Source organism: Corvus kubaryi, unplaced genomic scaffold, assembly GCF_017639235.1.
Source record: "Corvus kubaryi isolate FWS band 111438036 unplaced genomic scaffold, C.kubaryi_AGA036_p1.0 split3-73, whole genome shotgun sequence".
Classification (NCBI taxonomy): Eukaryota; Metazoa; Chordata; class Aves; order Passeriformes; family Corvidae; genus Corvus; species Corvus kubaryi.
In genome coordinates, this window is record NW_024582091.1 from 37,048,894 (window position 1) to 37,069,610 (window position 20,717).

General features: G+C 36.5%; 1 protein-coding gene across 6 annotated transcripts in view; it reads right to left on the reverse strand.

The window, feature by feature from the left end:
- Positions 1-20,717, reverse strand: part of AHI1 (Abelson helper integration site 1) — a 91,862-nt gene that overhangs the window by 27,748 nt on the left and 43,397 nt on the right. For all 6 annotated transcript variants that reach the window (XM_042016615.1, XM_042016613.1, XM_042016614.1 and 3 more), the window contains one exon: positions 19,507-19,624. In XM_042016615.1, the coding sequence (XP_041872549.1) occupies positions 19,507-19,624 (118 nt within the window). The remainder of the gene's footprint in view (positions 1-19,506; positions 19,625-20,717) is intronic.

Genomic DNA, 20,717 nt, shown 5'->3' on the forward strand with positions numbered 1-20,717 from the left:
GGAGCCCACCTTTAGGGAAATTACTTCCAAAGAACTGGTTTGAAAAACAATGTATCTGTCTACCTTGAAAGGAGTCTGAAACTGTGGTAGTTTCCTGTACAATTTGAACAGTGAACTGAAACAGTTCCCCTTGGTCACTTCTGCTAATATATTCTTTGCCAGTATAACTGCAACTAAAGAGAAGACAGAAGCCATGCACTTGTCCAAAATGTGTCTGTACTACCAAGTCCCCAGTTTTATTGCATGCTTTCACTGAAAAGCTGCCATCTGCTCTAGATAAACACATTAGTGTGAGGTGATCAAATTTTAAATAGTTGGACTGAAATGCACAAAGTAGGTGAGTTCACTTCCAAACAGACTTGACTTATATAGAAATTGATATGGTAACAGCAAGAGTGCCCCAGAATAGTACTTGTAATAATTAAGAACACCTCCTTTCAAATAACAGCATCTTTAGTGATTTTATTTGTTTTAAACTAAAAGCATAAGAGGCAGAACAGGGAAAGAAGTCTTTCTAGGGAGTCACATAATTCCACTATTACCCTACTGGACTGTCTACAACCACACAATGTGAAATGTTTCTGTGAAAAAATGCTCTTTTAAAAAAGGCTTAGATAGCATTCATTACAGAACTCTTGCTTTAATTAACTTTTTGAAAGAAGGTTTTTTCTCACTTTCTGAAATGCTCTTGATAAATCAATTTTTTAATTACTAAAGGTATTTGAGCATAATAAATCTCTAAGGATTTCAGTCACATGGAATCTATAGTTAATGAAATCATCCAAAAGTTCATCCTGGAAAATTCTCAGAAAATCACAGAACAAAGGACAAATTTACATCTAAGGAAACTGAAAAATGTTAATATTCAGACATTTCTGTGACAAACACCTCTAAAGCATGCAGAGAGAAAAAAAAAATCTTACCTACTCTAGTTACACATTATTCTGTTTTTAATGGAGTTTTACTTTAGGTTTATACTAATTGCTAATGTCCCAAAACCCACAAAAATCCTGGAAGATATGAAAATAAACAATGCCTCTAGGAAATGGTATTTCTTGTTACAGAAATTCTTATGAATTATATCATGGTTGCTCTTGCAACACAATGTAGTTAAAATACACCCAATTAAATAACAAACACTGGAAAAAAAGTCAAGTCACATATGAGATGAGTATGTGTCAATCAGCTCATTCCTCTCCCTACTCATCTGCGTCTTTAAAACTTTTTCCAGTAAACGGAATCGTGTTTTCAGCACAGTCGCCGAGTCAAAAGCATGATCTTTGTCACCAAAGGATCTTTTAGAATGCAATATAATCTCTACTTCAGGTTTCAAAGGAAAGTTTTAAGGTTTCAGCTATTTCTGCAATTTCATTTTTCAAGCTATGTATAATGTAAGGGAATTAAGGTAATTTTGTAATGATCTAAATATATATTAATCTTCCCTCAAAGACTTTATCCTCAAACCAATTATGCTCTAACAGATCAAGCAGAATTCATTAAATAAAAATACTGTTTATATATTGGGTAAGAACGTGTTTTCCTTTATTTAAACACAGGATCACAAATACATTTAGAACCCACCACAAACATTTTCAGACACAGTTCACACAAAATGAAAGGAGTGGATGCACCTACGTAACACAAGCGTATCTTTTTGTTTCACCAGCAAAGCAGATGTTTCAAAATATCCACTGCTGTAGGTGAAAGCCCACTTCCAATTCTGCTCTACATAACTTAGTCTAGCACCTTTGATTTTGAAGATATTCCAGACTGAATAAGAGAATTGATAGGACCAAAGTGTATTGAAAACTATTTCAATGAAGTTTAATCTGTATCATGGTGACAGGACAAGAGGAAATGGCCTCAAACTGCATTGGGGAGGGTCAGGTTAGACACCAGGAAGAATTTCTCCATGGAAGGGGTTGTTAAGCATTGGAATGGGCTGCTCAGGGAGGTGGTGGAGTCATCGTCCCTGGAAGTGTTTAAGAAACTACTGGATGTGACACTTAGTGCCATGGTCTAGTTGACAAGGTGACTCTTGGTAAAGCTAGAGCTCAACGACCTTGTAGGCCTTTTCCAACCTAAACAATGCTGTGATTCTGTGATCTTGCAAACCCCTTAAAATGTGTATGCTCAAAATAGACAGTTCTCACATGCCGTATTTAAGGGTACATACGAAGGCGCTGTGATGGCAACATTACTGAATGCAAAGGTCTCCTACAAACACCCATTACCTCTTGCAGGGTATTCTGCACTGACAGAAGTCTACTCAGTGTCAGCCCATGCCATTACTAGCACTCTCCTTGTCTTTTCCCCACCTTTTGCTTCTATCAGAGCATCTGGAAAAGGTTGAATTATCTCCTCAATGTCATTCTCATTTTCTAAGTGGGATTCCAATTAACCTAAATCTATCCACTTAAACCCAAAAATCTACAGGACAAATAGAATCCCTCTGTTTACTGTCTCACTTTTTGTAAGTTATATAGAGAAATTTCTGATTATTTATTTTGCCAGTTGGATATGAGAGCTGTTTATATGCTATACACACTTCAGAAAAATGAGAGACAGAAAAGCTCTGGCAGCTCTACTGCTGCCAGACAACACTCCGCCAGTTAGTGCGGACTAATTTAGATGGCAATGACAAAAATCCTAAAGCATAAAAAACCTCAAATCCACCCCACCTTACCCTCTCCAAGCTAAGCTGAAACAGCTGTGCTGATAGGTGGAAAAGCATAGCTTATTTTTGTTTCCCTTCTCCATCCCTATTAATGCAATAAAAACTTGTAAATTAACAAAATAATCTTGGGAAATTATGTCAATAGATCGGGCTTGGTTTGCCATTCAAAACACTACACCATATAGAAAAAGCCTGTGCATCAGGATAAGCTTTCAATAAAAAAGTAAGTAATGTTTGCCTTTTCAACCAATTGTTCACTTAACACTGGTACTAAAAGGAGTTATCTAGAAAAATAACTCTAGGGAGTTACACAATTCAGAACCATGCAGCTCCAAACATTGTGCTGCAGCTTCTTTAACACAACATGCAACTTCCCAGTGGATGCCCCAACTGCAGCTGCTAGGAGAACCCTCCGTTCTCAAACCACGAGCAAGTCATGGTTTTCCTGAAGTGAGAGACACAAGTGGTCTAGTGTGCTTTAACAGAGTAACTTCCTTTCTCTAAGAAGTGATGCAGTTCCCTCCAGCTAATGCATCTGGTTGTGTCTGATTCCACAGCCCAAGTGACCAAGTAGTTTGTCCTTGCAGCAGAGTTAAATGAACACTGGAGCAGTGGAACAGAGCAAGGCTTAAATTCACACCTGTAGATCCACAGAGAGATACCTTTGCTGTAATATCCACCAATTCCAATCCTCATGTAAGAGACCTCAGAATCAGACAGCACCAACATGAAAACACTATGCTTCTGGCAGTGCCAGATCCCACAACATAATTATATCTCTCATCAGCCGAAAGAATGCATAGAGATACTCATTCAAGTTTAGCCATCATTTTCATTCCTGGTTCAAGGTATACAAGGACACATACATGTGTTTGCTCTGAGAATAATCCTCCAGGAGGAGGACTATAGAGATACTGGCTTTGGGTTTCATTTGAAAACATATATTTTGTACTTAGGCACAATGAACAGGCTAAATTTGGCCCCTATTTACAAAAAGCACAATGAAGTGAAAACTATTGCATCACAAAAACAATTAAAAAATCCAACTTTTTAATTAGAGATTAAAATCAAATACATTTAGCAGCCTACACACCCACCTAATTATTTCTGAGTAATCTTATCAAACCATCATCTTACATTTTTCTTGCAAATGTTAAGTTTCTACAGTACCATATGTAAACAATGCAAGTAGTAGCACGTGTCCCAAGCATTCTTTTGAAGTAAAGAACATTTATTGAATTCATGCTAATCAGGAATGTGCTAATTTACGAAAACTTCTAACATGACATCACAATGGCAGTAGATACTGAAAATGAGCAGAGGTTACAGTATCCAGTTGCTTCTTTCTACAACATAGAGAACAGAAAGTGATTCTATAGCAAACATCAATAAGCCTGCATAGATACCATCAGCTTTCTGAAATCAGATTGGCAGCATTATTTACAAGTTTTAGATAGCAGATAGAAAAGATGTAAGGAAAATGCAGACTATGATGCATTCTTTGTATTAATAAGAGTTATTTTTCTTCTAGTGCTGCAGATATCCTGAGAAAGTCATTATTAGTTTTGCTAAGCTCACCTGGACTATTTAAAAGCAAAAAAAGTAAAGTAAAATTGAAAAGAAACTTATTTTGTGTTCTATTACATGTAGTTTGTGGTGTTCCCTATCAAAAAACACTTCATGAAATATAAAAACTGCAGTCCCTTGGAGCTGTAAATGTCCAACACTGAAGTAGCAGTGAGTTTAGTAATAGTTTGAGTTTAGTAATAGTTTTGCTTCTACTTTAACTTACCCTCCCTGAATCAGAGGAAATTGAGGTTTTAAGCAGGATTTATGATTATCTGTTTTCTAAAAATATGTAGTACAGTTAAATTTTATTTATTAATACAGGTAATTCCTATGTAATACAGTTAAATAGACTTTATCTGCAACTCTCGAAGTGTCTTATGACCTCATGACTCTACTCATGTCTTTAAAAAAATGTATTTGACTGCAGATAAAAGGCAAAGAATGAAAATTATGCAAGGAAGGAAAACCAAGTAATTTACTTCGCATGGTTCTTCCCACAACAGAAATTCAGCAATGGCTAGTTACTCCCAGTAACTTACATCAAATTAGCCTGCCGTTCCACAAGTGAAAAGATGTAAGAAAATATGCTTGCAATACCACAAATACTCTTTAAAATCAGCAATTTTTTGCAATGCAAAGTCTTGTCAGCTAAGTAAAAACAACCACTTACTGCATAAACTATTGAATTTCTGTATTACCGAGTAAGCCTCACAATGTCACACCACATCTTGACTGGAGAAAAAAAAAACACTTTAAATCTTGTAACTGCTTGAAGAACTTATGTAGCATTTTCCTAACATTTACATTCAGGGTAGAATAGTATCACCAACATCATCTGCAATATGCTGGAAAAAATAAGTCAGCTTGATATTTCAGGTCTCTATCATGACCAGAATAGCCACTACTTTCTCTATGACATTAGCACTTTCAGCCAGTACTGAATAGTAATTTTGACAAATTATTACCAGAAAATTCCATGAAATAGACAAACAATTCATACCTTATCAAACCTGAAAAATGCAGGACCATTGGCAGACACTGTATCAGGAAACCATTATATAAGATTTTTAATTTGGTCTCAAATCAAAAGAGTAAGGAAAAAAGCTCATGACAGACACACTTCTTACTGTATATTCAGAATTAGGAGATCATGTCTTTAAAATACACCCCCGAGTTTAATTTCCATTTTTTAGATTAGAAATTAGACTGGTCAGATATTTCACGAAAATATGTCTGTGGTAAAACCAAACTACCCCATGAGAGCTTTCCCACATGCATACTTCTGAATTTTCAAGACAATTTATGAACTACTTTAAGAAAGAGTTTTTCTATGTATCAGTGCTTAGAACATGTATGAATAACTAAGCCCTTTCCAATTAGTATCCAATTGTATAGGGAAATATAATAATGGCCTGCAACCACTTTGGTAACAAAATCTGAATATAGTTCCTTGCAAATAACACATGACAAAGCACTTGAGACTAATATTGGTATCATCTGTTACAGAAGAAAATATACTGAAATATTAAGTCCAACATTAAAGCAACACATTGGATATCCAGCTGGGCACAGATTTCAATGATGTTGATTTTTCAGTTTCCTTTACCTACAAGGTCTTCAAAGTCCTCTAGAATGCAACACCAACCTGTTACTGCTTTTATAGCAGTGGATTTTTTGAATGTTTAGGTCTTAGGAGGGGAATATGCAAAAAAAAATAAGCATGGAAAATGTTTGCAATGAACATAATTAGGAAGCAATACTCCCTTTCATTTACACAGGGATAAATTTCCTGAGGAGAGGTAAAAGAAGGCAAATTAAGACAGGCAGGTTCATAAAGAGGTGCTGTGCCCAGCTTTGGGCTAAAACCACATTTCTAAAACTCTGGATTATCCTGGAGAGAACAGAATTCTCTCCAAGGTTCAATCAACAACACAAAATGCTGCAGCTGGGATTAGAAGACAGTAAGATTTTCCATTATCTCAGTTGCAAGCCAGAAAGTAAAAATAACAGTTCTATCCAGTGAATTTGTATCTTATTTGTACAGGAATTTTGCAAGCAAGACTATTAGCACAGCAGGTTTAAAAATGTAAACACAAATATTAATGAAAATTAAATTCTGAACGACTGAAAAAAGAAATATCATTTGACTAAATATTTTTTACAGTATCATGAAATAAATTTGATTAAGCACTTAATCCAATACCATACCAGCTTTTTTCACATCATCACACAGGTAGTGCCAAACTGTTAAAAACTGCAGTACTTTAACATGTAAGCTTCATTATATGACCCATCCTCTCTGGTTTGACTACCAGTTGCAGCTAAAATCACTACTGACTACGCTCATACAGCATCTCCAATAACCCAAAACCCAGACAAAAGCAGCAAGTGCTAAGTTTTCATAATCATAAGTAAGAGGAGAGTGATTAAGGTCTGAATATTCAAGGACAAGAAGTTCTCCACAGCCTATTCTGAAAGGAACCACCCATTTCTATACATTATGCGTTGTAAATAATATCAGAGTTTCTTTAAAACTGACTTCATCAACAACCGCTACAAACATCTGTTTCTTCAAAAGGACCAAACAACTGAAAAACAGAAAATTGTCTAGTAACACTCTTAAGTTTGGAAGTCTCAAAGCATATGTCTTAATAACCATGTTCAGTAGTTCAAACTTCCTAGATGGTTTTTGCACACGCTTACGTGCCAATTATTAACTCAAGAACTGGTGATACAGACAACCCTGGACACACCTTGTTCTCTTTGAGTGATTCCTGGAACTTACTCTGAAAATTATTTGTTTTGGTAAGAGAAGCTGATTTGCAGGAAGAGCCTTAATTGAAACCACAATTTCAATTGCTGAAGATCCTTTACATGTGTGAGTAGCAAAAAAAGATGGAAGTTTCCTTTATGTTCTGTACAAGAAGGAAAACAAATTTTCAATAAAGTACTGTTACCAAGGTACACATGATGTGGTATATTATAGATGTGCATCAGGTGGGCACTACACTCCAAATTTTGCACATAACAGAAGAACAATTATATTTCTTCTCCTCTTGTTGCTGTTTTTTATGCAGAAGCAGCCAAATCTGAAGCAAATATAATTGGGCAGAACATATATTATATGAGATTGAACTGCTGGACATGACAGGTGAAAAGCTACCACTAATTAATCAACATGTATATTCAGAACTTGTGTTTTGAACTATTCCTAAAATGAAAATTTCCAAGAACATGCTTGGAGTCCTTACAGGAGAAAAGTATCAACACAGGATAAGTTCTTCAACTAGCTCTGTTACAACATTCTCCTGAACAAGTAGAAGAGGTGACATCTCACAGACACCTCCTCTGAATTGAGACAGTCACAAAAAACCCCCCACTTTAAGGACAGGACGATCCTTTTTTACTACAGAGGTGAACTCTGCTTAAATGTGATTATCCATAAATGAAAACTCAAAGATGCAGGGAGTAGGAAAATGAAACAAATTTAGGGTCTTCAGCTGAAAATACACCTTACAAAGTGAATCTTAATATGCTCTGCAGGTGCATAGTGACAACCAGAAGTTAGGTGAATGAATTTTCAACACACTTTTGCTACTAGGCAATTTGTCACAGCAAAAGATGCTCGATGCATATTTTGAAGGAAGCTCCAATTTTCTGTATTTTATTATTTGGCATATTAGCTGCAGCAGTCTGCTTCCTTTGACCAGTCAGGCTCTGAAAAGATTCCAGGAAGACCTATATCAACATATGCCATTGCAACACCCTTCAGCTAATCTGTAAAAAACCCCTATCCATAGCACCAGAAGCTAGCATATATAGACAACCGGAGTAGAGATTGACAGGATAGGAAAAGGGGATGTGATATCTAGAATCATAAGGGGATGCTGGAATCAATCTTTAGATGACCTACAGAGTGTAAAATATTATGTGTCACACAGTTGAGTAAGAGCTTTCTGCAAAGGGACTGTCCAGCAAGCCAGAACAAAGCCTGGGGTCAAGTGAGCAGGGGAGACTCTAAAAGGTTTTCAAATTTGCGTGTCTGTCATTTGAATTTTTTTTCTTTGCCTGGGGAAGTGAAAACTGAAGAAACTGAGCCCTAATTGGAAAACATGAGAAAGGAACCTCTGCAATCTCTTCCTTCACTGAGTGCCACAGGTTGCAGAGAACACCCAAATACAAGTTTTCAGAAGCAGAGTTTTAAAAGAATTCTAGCACTTCATTTGAGGCCAACAAGCAATGAGTCACTGTTCCTTACAACCTCCAGCAAGCAAGAAAGTGAGCTAACAATGAGCAGACAGGCTCCCAGTGAAGCTCTCATTTCATCTGCATCAAGGCAGCACATTGAGGCCAGCTCTGTATATAACAGCAAACTACTGTGTGACAACAGCAACATCTGAGTTACACACCCACAGAGTCTTCACTTCTCTGTACCTGCCTTCTGCTTTGTTAATGCTTTCCCAAGCCACCATCCTCTATCATTAGCTTCTACAGAATCAACATGATCCATTGTAGTGGTTTGGTCCAAAATACTCATTACTGTTTATCTGCTGTGAGATAAGAATTAGGAGAAATGCAAAACAGGCACCAAACTTGAAAGAATATGAAGAAGTTTATTAACAGACCTAAAAGAAGAAAAAAATTATACCACCTTCAGAACTCTCCTCCTCCCCCCACCTTCCTCCCTTCTCCCACTGACAATGTGAAAAGACAACCCTTAAGATGTTCAGTCTGTTTACCACTTCCATAATAACCTTGTTCAGTCCATTTAGAAAGAGAAGTCTCTTCTTGCTCATGCTATGAAAACATTATCACAACGAGACAGCCGCCCACTTCCAAATATTGTTCAGTCCATTTAGGAAGAGGAGTCTCTGCCTGCGTGTGAGTCCTTTCCCCCGACTTGCAGCTTTTCCCGCAACTGCTTTCGAGGGTCCACTCTTGAAGATTTTTGGGGTACAATTTTAAGGTTGAGCCGTTCAGAAACAAAAACAGAGGCCCTTCTCCTTCCCTGGGAGCAAAGGGTCTTCATCATCTTCATCGTTAGGAGTATCTCTGGGAGCATCTCTAGGAACTGAGGTTTTCTCCTTTCCCATTTGGAGCAAAAGTCCTCATCTGGTTCATCTCTACGGACTGAGGTTTTCTCCTTTCCCGTTTGGAGCAAAAGTCCTCATCTGGTTCATCTCTCCCTGTCCAAACTTCTCATGAAATTACAGCTGCGTCAGCATCTGCCTATCTCAGCGCAGGTGCTTTTGCTCACGAGTTGAACACTCCACCCCCCATATCTTCATGAAATTACAACAGGATACTCTGATATATCATAGCTTCACAACAGAATTTCAGCTTTAAGCATCTCCTCTCTCTCTTCCCTCAGGTTTTCAGCTCTTCACAGCAATAAAAGGGTTACTCTCACCTCGGCCTTGCAGCTTTGCAGCTGGAATGTTGAATTTTTCTTATCGCAGTGGAGAGGGGGGAGAGCCGAGCCGCTCCGGCTGCCCACGGCAAGGCAGTGGGGGGCGTTCCATGGCTGGAACAGGTCCATGGCTCCAGGATGGCCGTGGCCCGGCCCGGCCTGGCCCAGGCAGGGCCTGGCCGGGCCCGCTGGCCCCCACACGGGGCCTGCAGCCACCTGTCCCAGCGCCGGAAACGAGAGAGAGCTTGGAGGGGGAGTTTGCCTATTCTTAAATGTGGATCACAGAGGTGATCACAACTTTAAGTGGTTTAGAGAATTGTCCATATTCAAACTGGCCAGCTGATAGGTTCTATCAGTTCCCAGAGGAAACTGTAAGCACCCCTTAGCAAGGACGTCCCTTCCGGGACTATGCTTGCTAACCTATGACATCCATATCAAACTGTAATGATCAAACTGCATCACTACCACTGCCTATTGCAGAGCACAATATAGACCACATACACCCGAAGTTAACTTTAAAGGTATTATATTAGTGGAATGAATCATGTCAGGGAAATTTGCTGTCACTGAAATTGGTGCTTCAGCAACAACAGTAACAAGTTGTCTAATGAACCCGTGAAAGTTTAGTTGCTTCACACATAAAAATCTATCAACAAAATTAGCAAAGGCTTTTTAAAAAAGTTGAAAAAGTATGCATGTGTACCAAAATGGGATGGATAATATATGTTTAAAACATAGATTTTTTTTAGTTTTTAATGTATTGGGTTTTGTTAACTTGTCAAAACCAGCAATGAAATCAAAGTACTTTGGTCTCCTCTTGGGGAGATAGAGGTGTCTCCCTCCTGTGCACCATGGCTGCTACTGGGGTTTTTGCATAGTCCTCCCAGCTCCTCTGGAAATGACAGGAGCAGAAGGACTGGAGCAATACAAGAAGGGATCAATTTCTTCATTTTCTTCACTCATGTTTATTGCTGCACAGACAGCATCCTTGCTGACCTGAGCTTTCTAATGGAGGAGGGAACTGATACTTTACTGCACAGTCCTTGGCAGAAGGAGTTTCCCCTTTTGTGACCAGCTGAAATTTCAACTAAGCATGTTGTTGTCTCGTGGCTCAATAGACCAAAATTACAGACAAGCTCAGAGTGAAAACAGCTAACAGGACCTCTCAACTTAGGAATTAATTAGATTCAGTTGTTTTAGGATCCACAGAACTGAGAAAGTAAGGGCACACTTAGGCCAAATCACTTTTGGCAGAGACTTTCCACAGTACTACGTCACACCCTGATTTTGCAATCTATATCCACTGCTGCCAAACAGAGAGTAATGCTTCATTTAATCCACACCCTTGTATAATTTGGCTGAGAGTACTTCCTTTAGCCTGAAGGCTCAGCAGTAATTACCCTAACATACACCAATTTCAAATAAATATAAATGGTGTTCTTTAGATAAAGTTTTTGGAATCTTCAAAGATTGCTGTTATTGTGCTTTGTATTTAGTGTAATTTTTAGAGAAATATTTTAATTAACTTACCTAGAAGAAACATGAAAAAGAACATATAATAAAGGAACATGTGTATCTTTGATCTCAGTATAAATAATTCTAGCAAGTTTAACTAGAAAATACAAACTCTTCTGACGTTTATAACATTTTATCAATCAGATAGAAGAAACTGGATAAGCAACCTTTTAGAACAGAAGAACTAGATTGTCATTAATGTTAATGGTTATGTCTCTGTGTCTTTACTATTCTGTTGGAACATTTTTGTGGTTAGATGAATCTATTTATACAACTTATGTTTTCAAATTAAAAAATCATTTTTACTATTCATTTTGTAAGTGTAAACACTCAGCTCTTCTACCTTAAAACAAGGTCCTGTACTTGTGCCTTGAGCCAGAACTCTGACATTGTCCAGTGATGTGGGCAGCACAGCAGGGTCACAGAGTTCTGAGGAAGTTCCTTCCTCTGCAGAATGGCCTGAGCTACCTGTAAGCCATGATGAAGGCACAGGTGTGTCCCGTTACTCGTAATTTTTATTTACTGCCGAAGTCAGCTGTAAGCTGGAACATCGTGAGCCTTTGTAATCTGTTTGCACTGAAGAAACTGAGTCACAGCCACTTCAAAATGTAAATGGTATCACCAAATAGCTTATAAAAGAAGGAGGTATAAAAAAACCCCCCAAACCATCTTGTGATAGATGTTCCTACTGTTTTAAAAGAAACTAACTCTGAGAAAAATATCTGTAAGCTGTATTTTTGAGTTCTTCCATTGCATTATAAGCAAATAGTAACAAAAAATTTTTTCTTTCTCCATTCTCCCTTACACATTTCCATTAAGTCAAAGTGAGAGATATGAATATCTTAAAATGAATGATCATTTTCCCCAGGGGAGTTCCCATTCAAATTAACAGACATATATAAAAAGCACTTTAGACTTAATTCTCTTCTGCTTATGGTAAAAATACTTTTAGCAAACATCATTGTAGTTACATCAGCTGACACTTGCTGAGAGCTGATCTGTGGTGTTGAGCTGATGATTTCTCTCTACTGAGTTCTCCTACCATCTTTTGAAAAATAAAGAGAAAATCCACTAACTGGATCTAAAACTTAATTCATTATAATAAATTCTCAGTGACTATGCAGTAATCTTCAATTAAAACAAAGGCTTGTAATGACTGTAAAGGTATGTTTATCTTTGGTTAATAGTAGGAAAAAATCCCACAACAGAATAATATACTCAAAAACCAAGGGACTAAAATAAGTCAAGTTCACTCACTTAAAAAGTGCTAGTATTCTGCATTATTGTTATCCAGACCAAGTGGTGGTGGGGATGTTTAAGTAATTCAGTTTCCAAAAGAAAGAAAACATACATACTTGATCCAGCCGCAGAGTTAAATGCAATTACATCCTACAAATTACAGAAAACGTGAGAACTCTGCAAAGTTGCAATAAGATACTTTTTATAATAACAGAAGGCAACTAACATTTCTACAGTTAGGAATGTAAAAGAAAACACTAGGCAAAATTTTGAATTTTTTGGCATCAATTTCCCATTGGAATAATTAAATGAAAAGGTCACATTAAAAAAAAAAAAATCCATGCCCCTAAAAATATTAGAATAGTTCTTTTGAAAATTTTTTGAAGTTTCAATTTCTGAAAAATGTGTCAGGCAGAATTAGTTCTTCAGATATGTGACAGAGCAGGAAGACAGCAAACTGCATAAAAACATAGAAAAATGTCTGAGAAGTTAGACAAGTATTAGGCACATATTTCTTTCATCTTGATGCACATTCCCCTTTTTCAAACACATGACATAATCTAGTAGCAGCAGACTGTAGCTTGCAGGAAGCTAAACATTCTGCAAGCACTTACTCTCATGTATCACTTCCTATGTTGGCAGCACCTCCACAGGACATACTAAAAGTGTTCTGCATTTCTATCCAGTTTCAGACTTAAAGACAATGGGCAGCAGACTGCTAATCAAAGATATTTCCCCCACTGGACTGGCTGATCACATGAGGCCATTAGGACTATCCCTTTCTCCCTCTGTAGTAGTAAGAATAAATGGAAAAGATAAACAGATTAGGCAACCAGCGCAGACTACTACAGCCATTTTGCACAGGCCTTATAATATCACTTCATTATTTGCTCAGTCAATAACACAAAAAAAGGCCAGCAGACTCACCAATGCTAATGAAATTGAGAAACTTCGTGAAATTATTATACATTATCTACTTCCCTTTTGTTTTTTCCTAAGTAAAATAAAGTAAAATTAGTTTCCTATCATTACCTATTCCTCCTAGCAGCTTGTACTACACTCAAAGCACTTTCAACTAATAGTGTGGATAGTGAACCACTTTTAGGTGTGTATTTGGTTCTCTTCACCATAATATGCTCCTGCTCCAATTTTAAGAAGATGTGGGGATAAAAAGAAAACTCTCAATGAGACTTAGACATTATGGCAAATTGCTACACCATTTCCATAGCTCTGATCTGTGCAGTCCTGCAGGCTTAATTGCTTTCACCATCACAGCAAATCTAAACGAAGCTGCTGGGTGAGCTAATGAGGCAGCTTACATTACAATTCAACAGGGAACAGTTATACCCAGATTCTTTCAAGACAAAAATTGAGTTCCTTTCTTACATTTATATTCTTCGCAAGAAGTCTTTTACACACTCTCAAGATATTTCTCTTAAAAATTGAATAGGAAAATATTTCACTCCTATGTTAAAATTTGATTTGTTAAAATATAATATTTACAGTAATATGCTAGGATTAAAAAAAAAAAAGTATGCATTCAGTGATCTGTGTGCCATTCAATTTGCCTGCATGGACTGGATCCCAGTAACAGATTTCTCCAAGGGGCACTCCCACTGGCACTCCCTCTAAACAGAAGTAGTACCCCTCCAAGGTCAAAATTATGTATTTTCAGCACAGTAGTGCGAGGAAGATGCCAATGCTGCCACCTGTACCACATGGCTTCTTTTAGTCATCTTCTGTCTTTCAATCAGTTCTTTCAAGAAATACTACAAATACTGTATTTCATGTTATACTTGGACTATATAGTACACATACATACACACTTCAATTAATATATACTCTGTCATCTTTTTTAGTATCTCTTCGGAATATTTTGTTAATGATTATTCTCAAATTAGAAAAAATAAGTTATTAGAATAACAAACTGAATTCAATTGTTCATTTAATACATTTTCAATAACAGTTTGCGTAAGTCTTTTTTCCCCTAAGAGTTTCTTAGTAAGACATGAAAAGAATAAGGCCACACTGAACAAGTTTTCGGCAGACATTCTTCCTTGAGTGGCACAAAATTATGTGAAAGGCAAAAACCCAAACAAAACCATCCAATTCCTCCAGGACTGTGGCAGTACTGAAGGAGAGATGTTACAGAGTTGGGGAGAAAGTATGAAATACTGAGAAAAAAAAAAAATCAATGATTTAACATACATATGAGACTGCAACTTTTGATGTGTTTCTGCAGCATGTCTGCACAATATGAATTTTGCTGCATGGTGTACCTCCTTTTTCTGATTCTTAAAAAAAACCTCCAAGAATAAAAATGGTATTTTGAGAACATTTAATGATGCATAAGTTTTTCTGATATCTTTGATGTAGAAATCTATTTCACTGTTTGCTTGAGACTGAAAGCAGCAGTTTTAAATAGTCTATCAAATGTAACAGAGGACTTAGATGTGAAGTCAGTTTTGTTAATATCTTTAGAGCAATAAAGAGTGCTTTGAAGCTTTCCCTTTATATAGGTGGAAAACACCTTTGACTGTCAGTTGTGTTAATGGAGAGAAAATTTCTAATTGTTCTCAACCCTGCCAAAATGTTATGTTTTTTGTTTTTGAGATTTTCTTTAAAGATACAAGAACCATCACGTTTCTAGCACATACGTAATTAATTTTTAAGAGCAAGTTTAATTAAATGGTTTTATTGAAGTCCAAAATTCAGTGAAAAGATCTGTGTAGTATTTATAGTCGAGCTTCAATCTCCCACATAATTAACAATTAGGGTCACTGTTAATTACAATGACTTGAAACCTAGAACTTATTTTAGAAAGCACATCCCGAACAGAGTGGTAGTTACTGAAGAGTCACTGTTGAATAAAGCCCAAAGATGCTGGATATTTCTTTCATGGCATGCCACAGACCTGCAAAACAGTGTCTCATAGGAAGGTGATTTCACTGTTCAAAGATGCTCACAGTCTTAAGGAGGAAAGGCAAACAAAACCAGAGGAGATTTTAATGTTTGTCAGCTAGAATGAGCAATCAAGAATCTGGAGCTTTTGCTACTTCCCTATTTGTTTAAAAAATAACAACTAGGAAGTGGGTCATCCTGGGAGAAGTTATAAAGAGGAGCATATGAGAAGGAAGAGATGGGAATGTTTAAGACCAAGTCATGGATAATGGTACAGTGCAGTGCTGCAGAACAGCACTACAGGCCAGGTATGATAAAACTAGCACTAAGCATAAGCAGAGCTATACAGCACAGGCCAAGGTAAAACCTCAATTCTGACTATCAAAGACAGATCTTAAACAAATTTTATTACCAAGGAAGGGAAAAAAAAATTAAAGAAACAAAAAAAGAAGTTCAACAACCTTAAATACTACATACCTTTAGGGACAGATTCCTTAAGAGTACTAAACACCCATAAGACTTTGTGAATCTGAATTATAAATGTAAAACTTGAAGGGGATGATTTATTCTAAAGACAAACATCCAGTAAACTTTTCAAATTATTGAAATAGCTATGAGCACAGATACAGCTTTACTGAGTCAGACACAAAAATTATCCTACATGGTAAAATGAGTCACACTCTTGATGAAAAATTTCAGCTAACAGGCTATCAAGACAGACGGTAAGAAAACCCAAGTTCCATGGCTTTCTCTCAAATTTAAAACAATCTTTGTGAGAGGAAGGCACACAACACACATTTTCTTTAATTAATTTTGTTAATCTGATGAAATGTCTCTAATGAAATGCTTGATACATAACACACAAAAATAAGTTGATCCATGTCTTGTATCTGCTTTGTGGTATTTATTTTGCTAATTACTATTTGACAAAATTCATTATGTTTTTCTAGCAATTCTAACCACGCTCTTGACAAAACTATCTCTTGCACAGCACTGCATAGCGTCAATGGGAAAGCACTAGATGTTTTTAACCTTGAATTTGGCAAGACTTTCAACACTGTCCCCCATAACATTCTCACAGATGAACAGCTCAAGTATGCACTGTGTAAAACAGACAGTGTTGAAGTTGGCTGAGCTGTAGAGATCAGAGGTTTGTAACCACTCACATGAAATCTAACTGGAGACTTTCGACCAGGGGTGCACCCCAGAGGTCGATACTGGAGTCCATACTTGAACTTTTCCATTACTGACCTGGATTATAGGACTGAGTACACCCTCAGCAAATTTGCAGACGGTAAAAATCTGGGAGGAGGGGCTTATACAGCAGAGGGACGTGCTGCCATACAGAGGTGCCTTGACAGGCCACACAAATGGGCCAACAAGAACTCTTGAAGTTCAACAAGGGGAAATGCCAAGTCCTGAACTAGGGGAGGAATAATCCCATCCACCAATTCAGACTGAAATACACAAAGTATCATTTAAAGATAATAAAAAATCCTTTCTGTGAGAATAGTCAAACATTGTAATAGGTTGGCCAGAGATGTTCTGGAGTCTCTATCCTTAGAGATATTCAAAACCCAAATGGACACAGTCCTGAGCTTTAGGAGAATCCACTTTGAGCAGGAGGGTTGGGCTCCATGGTCAATGGTATCATGATCTTGTCTTTACTCATCTCACATAAAGAATATTCTGTCATTGAGAAAGATACTGAAGTTCTCTATTAGATGATTAAACAATAAATTACTTAATTTAGAGCAAACTGGTTGGAAACAAAGGCAGTCTTGCCTCAGCATCCATGAGCTAACTGATCTTGAGGGAAGTGGGGAAACAGCAGAATAGATAGCAGAATAAGACTGGGGCTTCATGAAAGCCTATAAACCTGTAGAAGTATGCACTTGAAAAGCCAAAACATATGATACATCAGGGTATACAGAATCCATTTGTCAAAATGGACACACATATTTAAAAGCCATAGTAGTGAATATTACTTTTATCTGAAGTATTATATTACAAAGTCACATATAGCTAATTCAGCAAATGTATCTGGATATGAAAAGATTTAAAAGTCAGGAAAGATCGGCTGTATTACTGCTACTGCTCATATATCACAAAGATGGAAACACTGTTTTTCCACTGTTTCCTACCTCAGACAAGACCTAGGCAATTAAACTGTCTTTTAAAAAGAGAAGGCTGCATATATTCAGGCTACTACACTGTCCATACTACAAGACATCAGCTCCACCTTACCAAACTACTAGAGCATGCACATACACCAGTTATGTGGTTACATATATTGCTAACAGAGGTTTATGCAAGTGAATGGGAATTCTGCATTTTGCCTTAAGAAGCACTGAACACGCAGCAAAAGGTGACAGAACTGAACTGTCAACATAACCTTCAGGATTATGCAACCATCTGCTGGAACTCTAGTACAGGCAATTGTTAACAATGCAACATCCCAATTAACATAAGTAAAAAAAGAAAATATATTTTGTATATAAAACCAACATAGAAAATAAAGGTTCTGTCCTTCCAGCACAATCCATAAATCAATCGATTTTCTATTATTCAAAACCAAAATTTAACTGGCAGTTAGGCACTATGAATACAAGCACTTATCTTTACAGTTTATAACCAATGGGGAATGATGAAATAGATGAGTAAATCTTTTTCATGTTTCACTGAAAACAACTCTACCACAGTAGAACAACTTGAAGGCCCCCAAAACAACAGAGAAGTAATTAGCGATTTTAAAAGATTTTCTTACAGAAAAATCTCTTTCAGTTGTGGCCCACTAGTATTTTTATGGTTGCCTTCCCTTAAAAATCTTCATGGCTTCTTCTTTACTATAGTTCCTTTTTTACTATGTTTTCCTTGTATAAATAATACCCTGTACCTGTGGATCATCTTGGAATTATCAGTCAGTTTTAGAAACGAAAACATTGGGATTGTACATGAAGAGCTGTAACATACATTTATGTTTGCTCGTGGTGTTTAGGAAGTCTCTCCATCAACACTTTTACCTGTGCTTCTGCACAAAGCAAAATTCAAGAAAATAAAATTCCTTGGTTTGAGCAATACCAGGAATAGCCATTTAGAACAACTTAAAGTATATGTTAATGTTCTTCTAAGTGTTAGTCCACTTACTTTAAACATTCACAATATGTAAGTATATGTGTTCTACTGCTTCTGTAAGATTTACACACTGTGGAAATCCATTGGGCAACAGATGAATATTATTATGGCTCTAAGCTCTTTCGTTAAGGTAGAAAATCCAGAAGTTAATGGGTGTATGGCCATTTGCATGGGGAAACTGACTAAGAGTGATTCTGAGACCAGTGGTCAATCATTTAGACCATGCTAAGGATCATTTCCCCAGCTGCTCAGAAAATGTAATCATAACTTCATTTGCAAAAAAAATTGTCTGCCTTTAGGAGATAATTCTATATAATTACAGAGATTATTCCTATCTTTATTATCTACATTTTAAATCTCTATTACCTGTTTTCATTTCATTATATATTCCACCCTCCCTCTGGAATTCTTTTTACTCTTCTCAAGGATACAAAACAAAAACACTTTGAAATTAAGGTTCCAATTTTCTGTCTTATTTTACAGGTGCCCAGAAAAAGAGAAAATTGCATGAAATTATAAATTTTATTATTAAATACTGTGATTAGCAACAAAACATATTATTAGATAAGTAAGCATCACAAATGTACATAATTGCATTGCTTACCTTTTTCTCAAACAGTTTCAATACAAAATATCTTTAGGAAAAAAAATCTAAAAACAGATTAAACACAACTGCAAAGAGACTATCAAGCACTATGGTTCTTCTATTAGTATATATGCTTTAAAATTCCATTCTTTTTGAGTTTCCATGCTTAAGATACTTCGGTAAGCATTAAAATATTATCAAAATATTAAATTAAGAAAAGCTGACAATCTCATCCTCTTCTAGGAACTTACAGCACTAATAAATAAGTGTACAGCTTAAAGAAAAAAAAGCATTACAAAGGAACATGCATCACTATTGGACTGTATCACACTGCACTTAAACAATATCACATATAACAAAATTGGGTTACTCCCTGAAAGAGCTACACAGCAAAATTTAGAAAGGCAGAAAAAAAAATTCTCATAGAAGTTATCAGCCATTCCCTAGAAAGAGTGAAGAAATAAAAATACTTACCGCCCTCAGTAGTGAAAGTATACAGAGGATTCAGTGGAGTACTCAGAGTGCCTGGCAGTCTTAGCTTGGAGCGTGGTGACAGAGATGATGATGCAGGAAGCAAGAGATTTGAGCTCGCCTGTAATAGGAAGACAAATCAGAAAGTGAAATGTAATTTCCTGGGTGACTTACTGATGCAATAGCTAGAAAAGAAATATTTGCTTACTGTAAATAACTATTAAATTCCAGGAAAAAAAGTAAAACTCAAGTTGATGATGACTAACAACTTCAAATTTTTTTTTTTTTTTTTTAGTATTTGGAGATACAGACTTGGAAAAATTACTGGCGCAGCTATAAACTGAATTGTGTGCTTATATATGGACACTAACTCTCAAGCAGTGCAAACAGAATTATTTGAATCAGCATCTCGTTCCATCTTCATGTATAAAAAGAAGACGACATTTACATACGGTCATAAACTCGTAAATGTAAAATAATTTCTAACTTTTGAGTACTCAACCTACGCTACATCCATGAAGAGATACTCATCATTATAGAAAAAAAAAAGTCCTAAACCAGTCCTAGCACAAAACTGATTTCTGCAAAGCAATAAACACCAAGATCCCAGACACTTCCTACATGTAAATTACACATCATTCCAGTCCTAATTTCCATAGCAACAAAGATAATGTAGTTAAAATCTGTTTTCCTATGGAGTTTCTTGATAAACATACAACTATTACAAAGCAAAAGCCCTTCCCAAATTTTACTCTTGACGTATTATCCAACACAGTCTATGAAAAAAAATTTAATTATCTTAAGCTTTAGTTGATCCAATTGAGAATTTTACTGTTTGTTAACTATATTTTCACTGCCTTAATACACCAAAGCCAAAGGGGAAGAAAAATAGGCTTTGAATAAAATACTTGCAACTTTCTTCAAGAAAGATATTCATATGCTAAAATTCTTATGAGTTATTTACGTAAGACACCATAGTTCTTGACCTTTTCAAAAGTCAAGCCTGTTTCATCACATAGAATAAATGCACATGGTCACTTAACCCAACTAAAAGCTCCCAATCAGTGGAGCACTACCTCTGGCCTCAGTAAACTCCAAATCAGAACCTTAAACTTCAGTTGTAGGCCAGTGATATTTTGCAAATTTTCAAACTACTGGCTTGTAAATTCTGTTTAAAGAAAGGAGACAATCACCAATTCACTCTAGTTTAACTA